The sequence below is a fragment of the Malaclemys terrapin genome, chromosome 1, assembly GCF_027887155.1.
Source record: "Malaclemys terrapin pileata isolate rMalTer1 chromosome 1, rMalTer1.hap1, whole genome shotgun sequence".
NCBI classification, from domain to species: domain Eukaryota; kingdom Metazoa; phylum Chordata; order Testudines; family Emydidae; genus Malaclemys; species Malaclemys terrapin.
In genome coordinates, this window is record NC_071505.1 from 298,006,763 (window position 1) to 298,026,072 (window position 19,310).

The window sequence follows — 19,310 nt, forward strand, 5'->3', positions numbered from 1 at the left end:
GTCTCTCTGCAAAAATTTCAAAAGCACTCAGTTGTGTCCCAATGTGGTTGAACAAGAAAAATTCTGAAACTTCAAAAACTTTCACAGGATATGTAAACTGTTTACCTTCTAACTCCATCTTAAAGGAAATTTAAGGAAATTGAATGCCTACTTCCTGTTAATGTTTTAGAAATGGTGTCCAAATCCCTTGGATGGCTATGAAAATCTCAACCTATGGTCTCCAAACAAGTCCTCATGGTTACAGATCTAGCTGCAGTGTTTCCCCTCTATATGGGGGTGTCTCTGAGAGCAACCTCACAAGTGACAAGCTTGGGCCTTCACCTCTCAAGGTGAATCCTGCAGTTCTCCCACTCGTGGGCTTGCTCTAGACTTAAAACATATACAAGCATAGCTACATTAGTCAGGGGAAAAAAACAACCTCACCAATGTAGCTATTCCAGTGAAAAAAACCAGTGTAGATGCAGCTCTACTTACCAAATACTTCTGTTGGCATAGCTAATGTCATTGTTTGGGGAGATGTTCCTGCAGTGGCAGAAAAACCATTGGTGTATGCTTCATCTACACTAGTGGGCTATGCTGGCATAGCCCTTGTTGACACACTACAGAGCCTATGTAAAGTTCTTTCCCTTTCCACTGGGGGCTATACTAGTATAGCTGCACCAACATGGGCTCTGTGCTATAGACAACCTAAGACCAGGACCTTGGGTTATAGACCCCTATGTACTAACAGTGATTACTTCAGCAGGCCCAACATAGGTTCATTATCTGCAGTTCTGACCTTCGGGAGCTGTGACCAGTGGTATATACAGAGTGACCATGCAGCCTTTTCTAAAACAAGGTATTGTTTTTAACAGTAGGAACACCGCATAGTGTAAGAATAAGGATTTTAAAACAATAAAACCATCTATAGCTGTCTCCCTAGAGCTTCCTATTTCTCTTCTCTCTCTCTTCCCCCCCCCCCCCCCCCCAAAATCCCCCATGTTAGCCAGGTAGGCCTATCTTGAGGGGAGGAGGGATAGCTCAGTGGTTTGAGCATTGGCCTGCTAAACCCAGGATTGTGAGTTCCCATTTAGGGATATGGGGCAAAAAATCTGTTGGATGATTTAATTGGGGATTGGTCCTGCTTTGAACAGGAAGTTGGACTAGATCTCCTGAGGTCCCTTCCAACCCTGATACTCTATGATCTTCAGGCTCTTTGCAGAACCTTTCTGTCAACCTGTTTCTCCCAGCAGCCCTTAACTGACCCTCCCACTTCCAGAAAGACTCTTTATCTGTTTAGTGCTGGTCTATACTTAACTATATGTAGTGTAAGTTTTATGTCAGTTAGCTATAGCTGTATTGGTCCCAGGATCTGAGCAAGACAAAGTGGGTGAGGTAATATCTTTTATTTGACCACCTTCTAGTGGTGAGAGAAGCTTTTGAGCCACAGAGCTTGCAAACAGAAGATGGTCCAATAAAAGATATTACCTCACCTACTTTGTCTCTCTGACATAGCTGTCAGTTGAGTATGGGTTTTTTAAATGGACATAACTATGCCACTATAAGCCCTAGTGTAGATGTAGCTTATGTTGGTGTAGAAGACCTCTTGCTGGCATAGAAGACCTTAAGCTATTCCAGCAAAAGCCGTTCTATGCTGATATCAACTACCTCTACACTAGAGGGTTTGCTGACATAACTATCCCAGCAAAACTTTTTTCCTATAGACAAGGTCTTGTGCTGTCCTGATTTTTAGGCTCCCAACACCTTTTGATGCTACTCCATATAGTCAAATAGCGCACATCCCTTACTGTAATTGGACAATCATAAATTAATTGGCCTCTCAGAGTTGGTAAGACAACTCCCACCTGTTTATGCTCTCTGTATGTGTGTGTATATATATCTCCTCAATATATGTTCCATTCTATATGCATCCGAAGAAGTGGGCTGTAGTCCACGAAAGCTTATGCTCTAATAAATTTGTTAGTATCTAAGGTGCCACAAGTACTCCTGTTCTTCTTTTTATAAATTAATAGAGCAGTCTCATGTCCTTCACACAACTGTGTACTTTGATTGTACTCTAGGTAATCTCATCACATGTAGGACAGGGCATTTCCTGGGATGCATTTAGGGTGTGTCTACACAGCAATTGGGAAGTGTGATTGCAGTGTGTCAGCACACCTGAGTTAGCCTTGACTGAACTCACTAAAAATGGCAGTGTAGTACAGGCAGTGGCCTGGGCTAAGGGCCTGACTACAATCCTGCCTGGGACCCCAGGTACCTAACTGGGCAGCTAGCCTATTTACTGTGGCTAAGTTGCTGTTTTTAGCAAGCTAGCTCAATGAAGGCTAGCTTTGGGTATAGCTACATGGGCTGTCATGATTGCAGAGTAGGCATACCTTAAGGGAAGCCTTCTAAACAGTAACATGCTTTCCTAAAACCACTTGCATCAGGAGAAAATTGTCTTACGACTTCAAAACTTCCTTCTGAGAATATCCATTATCCTCTTTCCCTCAAATGGATGAGTGATTACATTTGGGATTCTAGAACTGCTCCATTTTCCTGAACTTCTTGCATAAAACGCTACATATCCATGGAGTAAGGAGCCAAAGGTGCACACTTGATCTTGATGTCTTCTCATTACCAAGAGCCATTAACATACCCAAATGAGTACAGTGACCTTGTATACCATGGATATAAACTGGGAAACAGGAAGATCTGGAGTGTTATGGCTTGCCTAATATTGTGGCAATCTTACTATTGCTACAGGGATAGGTAGGGTGAGACTATACTTGCTGGCATCATCTCTATGCACAGCAGTGAAACAATGAAAACTATCTCCGTAGGTGAATTCCTGGCTGGCTTCATTGTGAGGCCAGTCAGAAAACTTGTATTTAAATAGTTTGCCATCAGAAAAATGCAGTTTTGTTATAACAACATGATTTTGCAACGTTTTGTAGTTTGACACAATTTCACTGGATGGGGGCACAGAAAAGCATTTTGACTATTTAAATATCCTGTTTTGACACTTTCTGGAATAGAAAATTCCAACTTTTTTTGTTAGAATTTTAAAAAAACTAAATGGAAGGTTGAAATACAAATAAAACCTTGAAGTTATCAAATCAAAATGTGTTGACCCAAAACAATTTTTAAATTTTTTTTTTTTTTTTTCAAAAAAAAGTAGTGTTGGCTTTTATCCTCATTTGGAACAAAACAAAATTTCAGTCTTTCTGGCAAAACATAATTTACATCTTCTGTCCAGCTCTATTCAATTGAAAAGCTAACATCTTCCTCTCTTTGCTAGAATGGTTATCGTCCTTCGAGCTTTGAGAATTATCATTCTGATAAGAATATTTCGCCTGGCCTCGCAAAAGAAACAACTAGAAAAGGTGACCAGGAGGATGGTAAGTTAGCTTCATAGCAGTTTGTCTGAATGTGCTATTATAGTTTTCAAACTCTCCTTATATTCTTAAAGCAGTAACTGACTTCAGGGGTGAAAGGTAGTAATAAGAATTTTCACTTTGTTTCCCATCTCCTTCTGCTTCCTTCCCTTCCATTTGTTTTTGTCTTAGTTTATTCTGCACTCTGGTTTCCCTCACCTCATGCCTAACACTGCACAGTTCTCATTCGAAAACAGTCAGAACTGCAGGCCAGTAGACTAGTAACAGGATTCTGCCTCTTCCACTAAGGCAATCTGTTCTAGTGATTGATAGGAACAGGTATTGAGTTAGGGCATTGGGTAGTTGAGAACCATTTCTGCACTCTGCAGTGTTTCCACTCTCAATATAGTGTCACGTCTTCTAAAATGCCATTGTTCCACTACAGCAGTGTGATGGCATTGCTGTGATGCCATGACTACCTGATGCAAGTAGCCAATTCTGTCCTTCCATTTTCTGGCTCGACTTTATTTTATATTGAGCAAACTTGCAGGGCAGGGCAGAGAAAAGAAAATCTGCTGTATCCCGTGAATCTAGAAATGAATGGCTACAATTAAAATCAGAGGCAAAAGCTTTTATTGTAATGCATCTTCTGCAGGTATAAACAGAATAGAAATTGCCTTCAAGTTTTAGCTTCCTGGTAGCATCTGATATTAAAACTCCATTTCATCATGTTTAGACATACTTTTTATTCAAAGCTATTTGGTAAACTATTCCTTCTCTTCTCCCCTCCCCCAGACTTGTAATGTAGGGTCAATTTGAAATGCACACAGAAGTTGGGGCTTTAGGGGACAAAATCAATACTCCATTGGCATCCTGCCTGTCAAATGTAGACTAATTGAGAAATTTCCAAGATATTTATATGGCTAGAGTTTACCCGAGGCATCAAAACTTGTTAATAGAAAAAAAATCTGCAAGACCTTATAAGGTGTGTGTGTGGGGGGGGAAGTGTGTGTGTATGTATGATCTGTCCCTTACTTCACTTAAAATGTTAAAGTGCGGTTGAGCTGTATTGCATCCCACTAAGAGTTCAAAGGATTCCCTGGCATCGTTTCATAAGATAAGAGTAACCTTTGTGATCTGACTAGTGTTTCTCCCTCTAAGGTCTCACTTGCACGTGGGAGTAGCCGTGATTTAGCAATTGATGAAGATGCAACAAAGTTGATCTTCTCCCCCACTGCTCCCACCCACCTCCTCCTAGTGGAGAATTGTATCATGGGTTAAATGCTACTCTTTAACAATTCAGCAATATGATGCGGCATACAACTGTGATCCATGTAGACAAGTCTCATTGTGCATTGTCCGCTAACTAGAATAAGGCCTTGATAAGGTCAGCTCCAGTACAGCTATTGCTGGCTACTGATTACTGTATTGAAATAATTCCTGAGCACAAAGCCTGACTAAAATGCAGTTTCATTTCTAAATTTGTAAGACTGCTGCTGAGTTACCTAGTGTGAGCCACTTGCTAGTCTTAAGCTTGATCTACACTTGTACTAGTGTAGTTATGCTGGTCAGGGGGCTGGGGCTGGGGACACACCCTAGTGACATAGATATGCTGACAAAACCCCCAATGTAGATGCAACTATGCCAACAGAAGTGTCTTTGGTGGCATAGCTAATGGCCTTTGGGGAGGTGGTGTTCCTACACCAGCAGAAAAACTCCTTCTGTTGATGTATGCTGCTGCTACACTAGGGAGTTAGGCTGGCTATGTTGACATAAGCTCTACAGCAGTGTTCACCAAACTATTGTACTGGTGACCCCTTTCACATAGCAAGCTTCTGAATACGACACGACCCCCCTCCCCCCCGCCCAAATATATATAAAGTGTTATAAATGAACACCATTATAAATGCTGGAGGCAAAGTGGAGTTTGGGGTGGAGGCTGACAGCTCATGACCCCCCCATGTAATAACCTCATGACCCCCTGAGTGGTCCCAACCCCCAGTTTGAGAACCCCTGCTCTATAGTGTGTGTATAGCCTAACTATGTACACTTCCACCTGGAGTGGATAGGGGAAGATTGAGGCTCTGCCACTCACGCTTCGTTACAAGGAGAAACAGTAACCATCTGGACTACTTCAGTACTCCCCCTTCTAGACACTCACTAATCTTTATGGTTCCCTTGAGTCTCCTTTCTAACTCATTCATTCATCTTTTTGACTGACAGGTCTCAGAAAACAAAAGGCGCTATACAAAAGATGGCTTTGACCTGGACCTTACTTATGTTACTGGTTTGTACAATTTTCGAGAACTGTTGGTTACTCCAAAGTTAGAGCTGGCTGAAATTTTTCAGCTGAGGCTTTTCACCAAAAATGCATATTCGGGCCGACAGAGTTCATAAGTTTGGCAAATTGTTTCGGTTGAAGGGAAGAAAATTAAAATTTCAGTTCTTAGATGCACAAGGGGTTTGGGTGCTCTTTTTACAAAAAGACTGAAGAGGTTGTTGTGGTGCCCCTCTTACACCTCTTATATAACTAGGCTGCTCTCCTGGGATGTGGGAGACCTGCTGTGGAGCAAGAACTTGAACCTGGGTCACCCACATCCCAGGAGAGTGCCCTGACCACAAGCCATAGTCACCACCCTGCCCCCACTACCACAGTTCCTGTGAATCTATCCCCCAATTTGTTACTTCTGTTTTTAAAATGCCCAAACTGACCATTTTGTTTCAGCTCAATTTTTTCCAATTTCTTTGATTTTGCTGAAATGTTCTTACTTGGTTGACTTGAACCAAAATTAAAAAAAACTTTTTTTTTTTTTTTTTTGAATGGACAGAAAACAAAATTAAATAACTTATTTGCAGACCTATAAGTGCCAGCTTTCAGGGTGGGATAGGTACAAAACTAATCTATTGTCTAAGCAGGTCTTGCTGTGTAGAGAATGCTGATTGAGAGCTAGGATATTCCTCTAGGTGGAATATCCATTATTGCAGGGCTGTTAATTTGATAAATATCATATAAAGTACAGACAGTACATGGGCAGAAAATGTACTTCTTTGTCATTAAAAATTCAAATTTAAAATCTGAGCTACTGCTGGTGATACCCCACAAACAAATAGTCATACTGTGACCTGTAACGAATTGTTCATAACACTAATGGTGTTTCCACTCTCAAAGCTACACTTTTGATAGTGCATAGTAGTTCTTTCAGATTCATCCACTGCTGCCAATTTCCAATTCTTGTGGACTTAACCTATAAATGTTTCCTCCATAGATCGTATTATTGCAATGTCATTTCCATCATCCGGGAAGCAATCTTTCTATAGGAATCCTATAAAGGTAAAATCTCCTAAAATCCCTAATGCATGTGACTTCAAAACTTAACAGCACTGAATTTCTGTTCCACTTCCAGTCCTTTTTTGCTAGGTTGAATATGGATCAGATTGGGAATGACTAAACTAGCCTCTGATGGCCTTCAGGAAACCAACTTGCAGTCAGAGGCCAGTACTTAGTGGGCTTATGTCTAGATCACACGAGCATAAAAATTAAGGGTGCGGTCTGTCCATCCTGTCCTTGGGGTTGTCCTCTAGCTGCATGATTTGTTGCATAAGTGTCCTGAGGTTACCCTCATTTTCATTTAGGGTGACCAGATCACACAGGTGAAATATCAGGATGCCGGAGGGGGGAGGGCGGAGGGAAAAAAAGGCCGCCGGAGCTCCCTGCAAGCTTGCCTCTGCTCCATCTCCACCTCCCTCCTCCCTCCAGCGCTTGCACTGCCATACAGCTGATCAGCGCAAGCCTGGGAGGGAGTGTGGAGGAGGAGTGCAGTGTGCTTGGGGAAGAGGTGGGGCCAGGGCAGAGATTTGGGGAGGGATCCAATGGGGCAGTGAGGGTGGGGCTGGAGGCGGGGCCAGGGTGGGGATTTGGGGAGGGATCCAATGGGGCAGTGAGGGTGGGGCTGGAGGCGGGGCCAGGGTGGGGATTTGGGGAGGGATCCAATGGGGGAAGGAGGGGATGGAGTCGGGGGCCTGTGAACAGAGGCAAAATATCGGGACAATTCGTGTCCTGACCGAAGGTAGGTCAGGACATGGGACAAATAAGCAAAAATCGGGACATCTGGTCACCCTATTTTCATTATCCATTTAAAGCCTTCCTGAGAAGGTCACTTTTTGCTACCCAGGCTGTGTTACATGGTGATTTATAAAAGAGGCGGTTTTCGCTCTCAAATACAGAATAAGACTAAATGATCACTTAAACTTTACTGAATTAAATTTATAAAAACTGGTAGTAGACTGGCTTAGTAGCTAGATGAGAACCTGAACTACTCATTTCTTTTCTCATGGTCTATTGTGAATATAGCCAGCTTCTCCAGTAAGGGCAGTATAATGTTTAAGTGGCAGTGGAAATGAAGAATAACGTGTGTGTATATTTGAAAAGAGAGCAGATGTTTGGAGTTAAGAAATGGTTATTTCTTATGTCTTATTTCCTTAAGGAAGTTGCAAGATTCTTGGATACAAAACATAAAGACCACTATACAATCTATAACCTTTGCAGTAAGTATGTGTAGCTACTGTTATGCTGGAGTTTGGGTGGTTCTCACAAAGTGCATCACAGATGTTATTGAAGCTGACTGGCATAATAGCCTTCTTTCAGGCTAAATGAGGGAACAATTAAATGCCCCTTCATTTAGTGATAGCCAAAGCAATGGAAACCATCCCATTAGGAAAAAGAACAGGAGTACTTGTGGCACCTTAGAGACTAACAAATTTATTAGAGCATAAGCTTTCGTGGACTACAGCCCACTTCTTCGGATGCATCCGAAGAAGTGGGCTGTAGTCCACGAAAGCTTATGCTCTAATAAATTTGTTAGTCTCTAAGGTGCCACAAGTACTCCTGTTCTTCTTTTTTGCGGATACAGACTAACACGGCTGTTACTCTGAAACTTGTCAGTCCATTAGGGACTGCAAATGAAAGTGGCAGCTGGCGATTAACTGCTGGTGCTATGTATCTGAGGGCTTGTCTCAGCATACAGCACTGAGTCAGAAACAGCCAAAAACCATGAAACTAGGATACAGTAACAAAAAGCACAGGTAGGGTGGCTGTGAGAGCACTTTGGGCAGAGTGCTGGCTAGAATGGCAGACTTGGAATTGTGAGAGGGGCAACTGCCTCCCATTGTTTGATCCTCCTGTGTTCAGGGAAACAGGACTTTGTGCATTCTTTGCAAATAAACAGGATTGCATCCAAAAAAACCAATGGAAATAACCCTCAAAACCTTATTGGCTTGGCCAAAGGCGGGTTATGGACAATCAGATCATGAGAACCAACATTGATTCAATCAACCAGTTAAAAATAGAGAAGATCAAGCTCAGAGGGTCATGACTTTGAAAACTGGCCTCCCACTTATTACCCCCACAAATCACTGTTGCAACTGATGGCAGTTGGTGGGAGTCCTTTGGCCCCACAATGAACTGAGTGCAAAATTGCAGACACAAAATAGGAAGCTGGCCTTCAAAGTTAAGCCTGATCCAGATCTGCTTAAATTGAATCCTGAATCTATTCATTTAGTAGCACTGTAAGACTCCAGTAGATAGTCTGAGCTGCTATTACAACATCTTCAAAACATAGGCAGAGAAAATAGCTTGACTTAAATTACCTCTATTGGCATAATTGTACTTACCAGAACTCTAAACTAGTGTTAATCTGAAGTTTCGTTTTTTGTAGGTGAAAAAGGTTATGACCCTGTGTACTTCCATTACAGGGTGGAGAGAGTCTTTATTGATGACCACAATGTCCCCAGCCTAAAGTAAGTCATATGGTAGGGTTCCTGCAGCCCAACAACAATACTAGGTATAAAATAAGCTCTGACTATGCTGTAATTCATGTGCTTTTGTCTAGGGACATGCTGAAATTTACTGCCAATGTGCGTGAGTGGATGAAAAAGGATGAAAAGAACATCATAGCAATTCACTGTAAAGGAGGCAAGGGTAAGAGAATAAGTACCGTAGCAAAGAAGGGATTGGAAAACATAGGAGTATCATAGTTAAAATGGTGTGACACTTAAACTTTTAAAATGCATTAATGTCTTACCTGCCTAAATTTCAGATTCTGATGCAAGTATAATTTGACCATGGGATAGTTCAGATTTCTATCCAGACAAATAACAAGCATGTTAATAATTACTTTATCAGAAGTGCTCAAAAACCCTTTACAATGGATAAAATTTTCAAAGCACCTAATGTTGGATTGAGATTCATTTACTCAACGGATGGGTCTAACACATTTATTAAAGCAAAACACTCAGCAAGTGATTGTCCTAATGAGCTTCCCACTTGTAAGTAATCAATCTCATCAGTCACCTCTAGTGCTGGACAATACAGCTTCAACCTGCCTTTGTAACAAACTTATAACTCTTATTATGTTATCCTATCCATGTGTTAGTCTCTCATTTCAATGTTACCGCTCCTCCCCCATCGGTACAGGTTTTGTTAGTTCACACCAGTATTTTTTTCCCCCCCTCCTCCGCCCTCCCCAGCTTTCTGGTTACTTTCTTTTCTTCTCACCAATACAATTCTGCAGTTTCTTAAACATAACATTTAGCAGCATAAGCAGAACTGTTTATCAGGCCAGACTCTTAAAATCCAAAGCAGGCTTCTGTGAGGCCTAATGCCTTTGCTCCCAGTCAAGGGTGCTGGAACAATGTGTATAGCAGGGGTGCTGAGAGCCATTGAACCAAACTGTAAACCCTGGATATAATGGAATCCACTTCAAGCCAGGAGATACGGCAGCACCTATGCTCCCAGCACACAAGTCCTATTTTCAAAAGTGACTTAAGCAGTTAGGGCACTTTTTTGGAAAACTCTGCACCAGTTCCCAGTCTGCTGCTAGCTACATGCTTCCTACATCCAATTTTTTGTTTTAATAAGTTTGCATATTGAAGGTCTCTTGTCTATTGGCATCCTGCACTTGAATGTCTCTCGTACAACTTTAGGCTAAAATTGTTCAAAAGCATGTGCCTAGTTTTAGGCACCTGAGAGGATAAACTTGTCAAACTGAGCACCTAACAGCTTTCATTTAAATCAGTGAGCTGCTGGGTGCTTGGCACTCTGAAAATCAGACAGCTGCTTTTGACAATGTTGGCTTCAGTGCTTTGACATATGTGCCTACTTCATGTGGCAGTTCTCCCTTTGTCAGGACATCCCTGTGCAGAAGGTAATCCTCAGTAACTCTATAGAATGACTGTAATTCTGGGGTTTTGAGGTATATTTGGCACCATCTCAAATTTAAACACGGGGGTCTGAAAAGTACTGATCATCTTGCTGTAGTTCATGGTAAAGCTGCAGAGAGGAATTATTGGGGGGACATTCTTCTCAAAGGAATCATTAGAGGAACTAGGAAAATACAAACCTGTAGAAACTGCTTTGCAAAAGCACATCTTCTTTTAATTCAGAAGTGTTGAATCCTGTCTAAGATGGTACTCTAGTTTCTACTCTATATATGTATGTGGCCTCTGTTTAGAGTTAAAATTTTAATCTTGCATGTTGACTATCATGTATATCTCAAAATACTGTGATATACCTGTAGTCTTTTTTTTTTTTTTTTTCCTTTCTTTTTCTTTCTAATACAGGCAGGACTGGAACAATGGTTTGTACTTGGCTCATTGACAGTGACCAGTTTGAGAGTGCAAAGGTATGAGGGAAAAATCAATATTAGCCATTTGAGATTTAAAAAAACTTGTTAGGCCCCAGACAGATGAGGCATCTTCTGAGTAGACCATGTGTATTGACTAGGGAGAGGCCCTTTACAAAACACATGCCTCTTTCTCCATGGAGAACGTAAGCCACTTTTAAAAGGCTTTGCCAAATGTGGTGGTGGTTCATAATTTGAAGGGATGGAAAATAGCAGCCAGGAAGAATGGGAAGAGACTGACTGGATTATGCTGAAATACCACTAGCCATGGAAGCTTTTGATTAAGCTGTTAAAATGACTTTACCAAAAAAACAACTCTCACTTTAAAACCATTATAACTAAGAATTTAAGTTGCTAATCTTACTCTAAAGCAAGGCCTCCTCAAAGTTTAGTATCAAATCTTAAAATGACCCATGTATCCCTATTACCATGCACCTGTGGAGGGTGGAAGCACACCTCCCTTTAGAACTTGCCATTTTTGAAGATGAACTATACCTATAAGAGTGGCAATTCTCATAATTAAAAGCAGGTCATCTGCTGCTGTAATGCAGCATAGCTAGATTTGTGGCCCTACTGCATGGATAGCAAAAATGCTATATGTATGAATCACCTGCATCTGTATGAGGATCATCAAAATTGATGTACTGGGTTAAGTGTCTCTTCTACAAGGTAGTTTTACAGACTTCTCTCCAATATTAGCTTGAATGTCTGCAAATTGTGGGGTCTGGTGGCACCTTAAAGGCTAGCAGATTTATTTGGGCATAAGCTTTCGTGGGTAGAAGTGTCTCTTTACCCACGAAAGCTTATGCCCAAATAAATGTTAGCCTTTAAGGTGCCACCAGACTCCTTGCTGTTTTTGTGGATACAGACTAACACAGCTCCCCCCGATACTTGCAAATTGTGGGGTTTTATTTTATTTTTTTCTTTCAAAAATTGTGCGCTGATTGATCTTGGTCCCTGGAACCACATCTGTGGTATTTTTCTGGAGTGTGAGGTTTTTATTTGAGGGTGATGGAGACAGATTGTTAGAAACTCCTTTTTATTCCCAAGGTCTAGGTTTTCTAAACTTCTGATGGATGTTTTACTAAAACTGCTTAAATACTGTCATTTTCTGGCTAGCAATTTCTTGTCCACCTGGAAGCATTCTCTGTCACAATAGGGATTGACTAATCCTTGTGTTTCTAGTACCGACTCACTCTAGCTTCCAAAGAAGCTGCTCTCCAGCATTGGTTTGAACTCTTTCAAACCTCTTACCACTGTTCATATCTGATATTTTTCCGTTTTAGTCTTCATTATTATATAATAGCACAAACTTCACGGTGAGCCAGTTGAAAAATTTGTCCTGTTGCTTCATTTGAAACTGACTCTCTTATATGTAGGAGAGCTTGGACTATTTTGGGGAGAGGAGAACTGATAAAAGTACAAGTTCCAAATTTCAAGGAGTTGAAACACCGTCCCAGGTAAGAGCCTAAACAAAGTGAGACGATTGTGGAGAGTGAGTTAGACCAAAAAAGCACATAAAAATCCACCATGCAATTGTTTTAAATGTAATGGATGGAAGAACCAGAATTGAAGTATTTTCCACAGTTCAGTTGAGAACTTCCAAACTTCTGTGCCATGTCTGGGTAATGTGCTTTTTAGGAATTTAATGACTTCCCTCTACTAGCTGGCCCTCCTCTTTGGGGAAACTTCCCTTCTGTAGCTCCAACAAATGTGCTTGGCGGGGCGGGGGGAAGAAAAGAGGCAGAGAGAGACTTAAATAAAAGTTCAATACCTAGCATTTAATGTTAACCATGTGGTGAACAAATGATGCTCAGAACTAGAGCTAGCTGGAAAACAAATAACTTTCTGCAAAATTCATGTTTTTTTTTTATTTTATTTTTTTGCTGAACAGAACAAAGTCAAAACCGCTTTTTTTTTTAAGTGGGAAGGGATTTCAAGGAAAAATACCATTTTTGGACAAATGGAAATGGAAGTTTTTTGCCTTCCAGCTTCCCACCTGGAAGGAAGGCCCTTGTCAACTTCATTTACTTTGAATCAGTCAAAAAGTGAGTGAAATTGATAAGGGCCTCTAGAAGGGCAGACAGTAAGCTGTTTCAAACTCAGATTTCTGAGAAGGGGGCACTTTCTATCAGAAGACTGCTGACCAACTACTCAACATCCCTTTAACAAGGCTTCTGTCGGACAAGTGTTAATACTATTTTATGGATGGGAGTGGGGGGAAACTGGCACAGACTGCTACTTCCCCAAGGCCACGGAGAGCAAACCTATGGCAAAAATGGGATTAATTGTGTAAATTTCTGTCCGTTAACTCAGTTTGCCACTTCTCACTTATCGGTCACTGAAAGCAACGGAGTCTATATGCACCAAATGTGTTGAGGACCATATTTAACATAGGCAGCTTTATTTTGCATTGCAGAGTAGGTATGTTGGGTATTATGAGATCCTGAAGAACAAGTATAACTTGAAACTCCCACCAGAGAGACAACTCAAAATAAAGAACATCAAAATCTACTCTATTAATGGTAAGCAAGAATACAAATTATGTGGACACTTTAGTCTTTCTGGTTTTGGAACGTTTTCCAGGTCACTTATTTCAACGCTGTATTCATACAGCTATATATTGAGTGCACTATAGACACCTTACTGGGGTCAGAATTACTAGAATAAGTTAAAAAAAAAAAAAAAAAAAAAAAAAAAAAACCTTCAGTGGTGAGATGCTTTGCTGTTCCATGGAAGCCAGGTAAAACATAATGAAATTCTATATAAATGTAAACTCAAGTTCTTTGTAACTCAGTTGCAGGCGAAATGAACACCTTCTGTGACTGTGCCCCTTTTAAATGAGTTCTTTCTGCCTGACTCTTTCAGTGCTGGCTTATTCCCTCCAACTGGCATTAGAATGGGGAGGAGGACTGAGGTGCATGCATTCAGGGGCTAGAATTCTTCAGCAGATAAGTGACCGTGATATATCAAATGCTTTCAAGGGTGCTTCTGAGTCTGATATCTGAACAGCCTTGGCAGAGAAGCCAAGGACTAAAGTTCAAGTGCCCACCCATGAGGCACCTTACCTTGCTGCTGCTCCATGTCTATTCTGTGGCTAGAGGAATTGCTCTCCAGGGTTGTTTATCAGGGACCCATCAACAAATTCATATAGATACTTTTCAAAGCATGATTCTCTTATGCCTAGTTATACCTCTTTTCTACTGTCTTCCAGAAAGTGCCACATAAAAACTACTTTAACACAGAAGTGAATTTGCTATCATTATAGCACAGTGCATGGGGTTGATGTATCCTGTTCCATTTAACCACTTATTGTTCCAGCTCTATAATTTAAAGATAAACCCTTGCATAATGTAACTTTGATTCCTTCTAGGAGTTGGAAAAGGCAATGGAAGTGATCTTAAAGTTCAGATAATTGTGAAAAAGAAAGTTGTATTCCATTGTGTTTGTGCCACTCAAGAAAACTGTAGGGTAAGAACTCTAATGGCTCTAATAAAGGTGTCTGACTAAAATGTCTTCACAATACTGAACTTGAGCACATTTTACTAAATCATTACATCTGTTGGTTTTTGTGGGAAAATATTGATATAAGAAATTTCTCCCTTTCTAATAAGGGAATTTACCAATACTAGGAATAGAACACTTCAGTCTTATTTCCTGCACATATTCATGTGACTTGGCGCTCCCAAGTTTGTCACAGGACAAAAGGAATGTGGATTTCTCAGGAAACTAAAGGTCAAACTCTAGATCAGTTAGTAAAACTGAGTACCTTGGCAACAGGAGGGCAACAGTCAATCATTTTTCCTTATTTTTCACTGTAGAACCTTTAACCATAAGTAATTGGGTATTGTCATCTGAGCCACTGTAACTTAGTAGTGGAACACTTAATTGGCACTGCTAGATTGTGTGCATTTTTTCAGTTTGAAAACAGTTATTTCAAACAGTTCTGTTTTTTTCTTCAGTTATTTTTTGATGCTGAAAATGACTTTGCAGTAATTGGCTTGGAAGACTGTCCTGTTATAAGCGGTGATGTGAAAGTCCGATTTGAATCACGAGCTGTAAGTATAGTGGAATAAAGACTGCATTCTTCAGGTACACTTCCAACTCTGAGATGTAGGATACGTATGCATCTGTTGGTATTGTACATCATTGGCATCAATGTGAAAACCCAGTGTGTAGGACAAGTCTAGCCTTGATTCAAAAGTATTTCCTCTTATCAAGGTAGACACTTCATAGCAAGCACTTGCAAATGTTTGAGTACAAGTGCGTGACTGCTTCTCTCTTCTCTCTCCATGACCTTGTACTGTGACCTATAACAAAGTAACTTCAGACAAAGTAACCTCAGACTGTACTGTAGCTCCTAATTTTACTCTCAAGGCCAGGGGACACATAGCCAAAGTTACAACAAGAGCAGGAATTGCTTCTCATTTGTTGCTTGCTTCTTCAGTGTAATGAAGGTGACACACACACCTGAATCCTCTTTCATTGACCCTACTATAAAATTCCAGCTAAAGTCAATTATGTGAGATTGTTTTGATGTGGGCAAGCAGCAGCTCCTCATCAAGTTTGCAGGGTTGTGTGATTCTAACTATACTAGTTCCTGCCTGTTCTGCCAAGGAACAATCTGTGCTGTACTAAACTTTTTTTTTTAAAGGCAAATATATAAGAAATGTCCTAAACACAATTTTGCTTCTCCTAGGATCTTCCAAAAGGCTATGATGACTGCCCGTTCTTCTTCTGGTTCAACACCTCTTTTATAGAAAATAACAGGTAAGATGTATTACAACAGGACAACCAGAGTGGCAGGTCCATAATGCTACAATTTTCAATGGGTGAGCAAATCTTTAGGATTCTCTTTAAATCCATTAACATCTGGAAAAATGCAACATCTACTTCAAAACCTTCGAGCAGAGGTCCCCAAACTGCGGGGTGTGCCTCCTAGGGGGTGTGGAGGAACATCCGGAGGAGGAAGGAGAACACATCAGGGCCTGGGCCAGCCTCCACAGAAGGCAAGGAAGGAGCACCCTACTGTCCTGTTCCCAGCTCTGTGCCAGCCCCCAGTCTCACCTGTGGCTCTGTTCCCAGCCTGGGGCCAAGGCTAGGGGCAAGGCTGGGAGTGGAGCTGCACCTGGTCGTGGGCTCAGCTGTCAGCCCCCACTGTGGCCCAGCTGTTGGCCTTGGTCCTGCTCCCAGCCCCCTTATCCTTGGCTGCATGCCCCCACCCCAAGCTGTGGCCCTGCTCCCAGTCCCAGGGGGCAGGGACCTGCAGATGGGTCAGGGGGGAGTGCAACCTTCAAAAGTTTTGGGACCGCTGCCTTAGAGTTTAACCCTTAGTAAGGTAGGTAGGTAATAACAGTGCAATAAGTTGGAAACTTGTAGTGTTTGGCCTTAAACCATGACTAAGTCTCATGCAAATCCAGGAAACTGATCTTTGTAACATTCCACCTTACTAAGTATTGAAGCTGAATGTTTAGTTGCCTAAAATAAAATTCAAAACAAATTTTAACTCATTTTGTTGCTGCTTGCCTAATCATCTCACATGATAGAGTGGGGACCTTGTCTTCATACTTGTATAGCATCAGTATATTGGAGCCTTAGCATGCTCTTGGCAAATGCTTCTAACTTAGTGCTCACTAGAGACCTTGCCTATCAGAGGCTTAAGGACAACTTACAATTTGCCACCATGTTTGCAAACTTGGGAGTGAAGGCTTTGGAGAAGACTGTGTTGGCACTATTCCCTGCATGTGGAAGCTGATGACCACCAGCACTTGCATCTGGGCCACATATACACTCATGATTCTTAAACATGACAGATGCTCAGAACAATAGCTGCACTAGGCAATATCCTCAATAGGCAATACGTTACTGTTAACAGATTTTAAAGTATTTAATAATGGTGCTCCCTTTTTTCCTCTTCCTTTTGCAAAGAGTGAAGTGAGCTGAAATGTGTAATGGTAAGAAAAAAAGACAACCCAAATATTTCATGGACAATAGCCCTAAATCTGTGCTTTGTATTGTCTCTACATTAAAGATGCCATAAAACCCACTGAGGAGTTGGTATGCTCCTCCAGTTGTGTCTTGAGCTACCTGAAGTACTTGAGGAGATTTAGACACCTACCAGAACACCTTTCTCTTGGCTGGGGAAGGCATGCTCTTCCTTCCAGTACACTGGTGTGAAATGCCTGTGTGTGCTTAAATCTTAGTGCTGTCACCAATCCGGGATTTCTGGCAGTAGAGATTGCACTTGCAGTGTAATGTTGACTGTCCAGCTAAACAAATGCTTGTTTGGCACTCTTCAGTAAAGTGTTTAGTGAAACCCAACATTGGGAAGGAAGCCTCTGATGTGTCCTTGAGGGATTGTCAGCCATGAAAAGAGTTGATATCATAAGGCTATATGATCCTGGTTAAAAGGATTTTTAAATTCCTTTCATGGCTTGATTTAAATCAAAAGCTAAAAATTTATCATGGCTGCAGAAACAGAGCTGAAGACTTAGTTTGGATTTAACACTGCATGGGTGAAGCAAGAGAAACACTCATGCTCTTTCAAATGAGGTTCAAATCCTCAAATATCCTAAAGTCACTGTCCCATAGAGCTCTTCCAAATTTGAGATAAAGCATGTATCTGCAGCTGCTGATAGGAGTCCTCTTGTGACACTGGAGGAGCTAAATTTTATTGTATCAATTTTTTTTAGTGATCACCAAAAAGCAAAATACTTGGGCAAAATAATTTTTGGCTCTGAACTTTAAAATTGGTACCACTTTATCCCCAAATGTGGCTGGTGCTTCTGTCATGAAGCACCAGCCATAAAGCAGTCACCTTTTCTAATAGAATTGTTTATATAGTTCACTTTATGGCTGGGCTTGGTTTTCTAGCTCACCGGTCTTAACCATGGAATGTATATTTGTCAAAATGGTGTAATGCATTTGGTTAGCCAAAAATATTCAAAATATGAAACACGTTCTTAGCTCTCATGTTTCACTTGCTTTTCAAGCCTGCTTTCATACTATACATAAGAGGGCAGCATGTTTGAACTGTAGAATAACTAAACAGATGACAATTTCTATTTTCCAGGCTTTACCTTCCTAGAAATGAGTTGGATAACCCTCATAAATCCAAAATGTGGAAAATCTACAGGGAGACGTTTGCTGTGGAGTTGAACTTTGTAGAACCATAATGAGAAGTTGTCAGCTTTTGTTCAGAAAGAGTTGGCTTCCCTCAAAGAATCATGTTTGGTCTTCCCCAATATGGTAGCATCTTCTGAGAGTCTCCTTCATGTAATTCTTGGTATATTTGTATGGAGATGCAGTATCTCAAAATTAAATGTTGAAACAAGGAAAAATACCACTTGTATGCACTGTCATCATGTAAAGTTTCTTAGTGTGGCATTCTCTGAAGAATTTAATGTGTTAAACACACTTGTACTATGCATAATACCAAAGAACTGAATTTCTTGATCTGAACACATTCCACATCCTCTTAATCTTTTTTACAGTATCCACATTTGAGTTAAAAACAAAATCCAGAGTTCAAACTATACACTACCCTATGCATGCATACTGCTTTACAAACATAGTCTTTCTTACACGCTCGCTCTCTCTATTAGATATAAAAGCTCAGTGTTATCCTTATAGCTAAGGAACCCTGCAAAAACATGAGAATGTTGTCCCCTACAAATGGCTGGAAAACCGCCTCTGTAATAAAGGAAAACCCAAAGCTGTTGAACTGATCTCTGCAGGGTTTTAACTAGAACACATGACAAAATGAACAAGGGCCCTCAACTTAAGGGGGAGAGGGGGACACTGGATTTCAAATACATTCTTTCCCACCAAATAATGAGCTAGCAACTACTGCAATATGTGCTGATAGTTCAGATTTAGTTTTTCTATCTCAAGCCAAGTCAATCCCCAGAGCAAGGTGGCTTCTCTAGCTGGCACAGGCCCCAAGGAGCCGGTAGGGCAAAGACAGGTTAGATATGACAAGGAATAAGGTCTGGTCTATCCTACCCGCCTGAATCGGCGGGTAGAAATCGACCTCTCGGGGATCGATTTATCGCGTCCCGTTGGGACGCGACAATCGATCCCCGAATCGGCGCTCTAACTCCACCAGCAGAGGTGGTAGTAAGCGCCGCCGACAAAAAGCGGCAGAAGTCGATTTTGCCGCCGTCCTCACGACGGGGTAAGTCGGCTGCGATACGTCGAATTCAGCTACGCTATTCACGTAGCTGAATTTGCGTATCTTAAATCGACTCCCCCCTGTAGTGTAGATGTACCCTTA

General features: G+C 41.2%; 1 protein-coding gene across 6 annotated transcripts in view; it reads left to right on the forward strand.

Annotated features, from left to right (window-relative positions):
- LOC128829835 (phosphatidylinositol 3,4,5-trisphosphate 3-phosphatase TPTE2-like) overlaps positions 1 to 18,377 on the forward strand; it is a 42,654-nt gene extending 24,277 nt beyond the window's left edge. For 5 of the 6 annotated variants that reach the window (XM_054015217.1, XM_054015219.1, XM_054015216.1 and 2 more), the window contains 13 exons: positions 3,281 to 3,380; positions 5,580 to 5,643; positions 6,623 to 6,687; positions 7,841 to 7,901; positions 9,071 to 9,152; positions 9,245 to 9,333; positions 10,974 to 11,035; positions 12,415 to 12,495; positions 13,455 to 13,560; positions 14,409 to 14,506; positions 14,998 to 15,093; positions 15,735 to 15,805; positions 18,108 to 18,377. In XM_054015217.1, coding sequence (XP_053871192.1) covers positions 3,281 to 3,380; positions 5,580 to 5,643; positions 6,623 to 6,687; positions 7,841 to 7,901; positions 9,071 to 9,152; positions 9,245 to 9,333; positions 10,974 to 11,035; positions 12,415 to 12,495; positions 13,455 to 13,560; positions 14,409 to 14,506; positions 14,998 to 15,093; positions 15,735 to 15,805; positions 18,108 to 18,210 — 1,078 coding nt within the window. In that variant the 3' untranslated portion in view covers positions 18,211 to 18,377. Of the gene's footprint in view, positions 1 to 443; positions 839 to 3,280; positions 3,381 to 5,579; positions 5,644 to 6,622; positions 6,688 to 7,840; positions 7,902 to 9,070; positions 9,153 to 9,244; positions 9,334 to 10,973; positions 11,036 to 12,414; positions 12,496 to 13,454; positions 13,561 to 14,408; positions 14,507 to 14,997; positions 15,094 to 15,734; positions 15,806 to 18,107 lie in introns of those variants that run through there. The other variant, XM_054015221.1, reaches the window with a different exon arrangement.
- Positions 18,378 to 19,310: the final 933 nt, after the last annotated feature.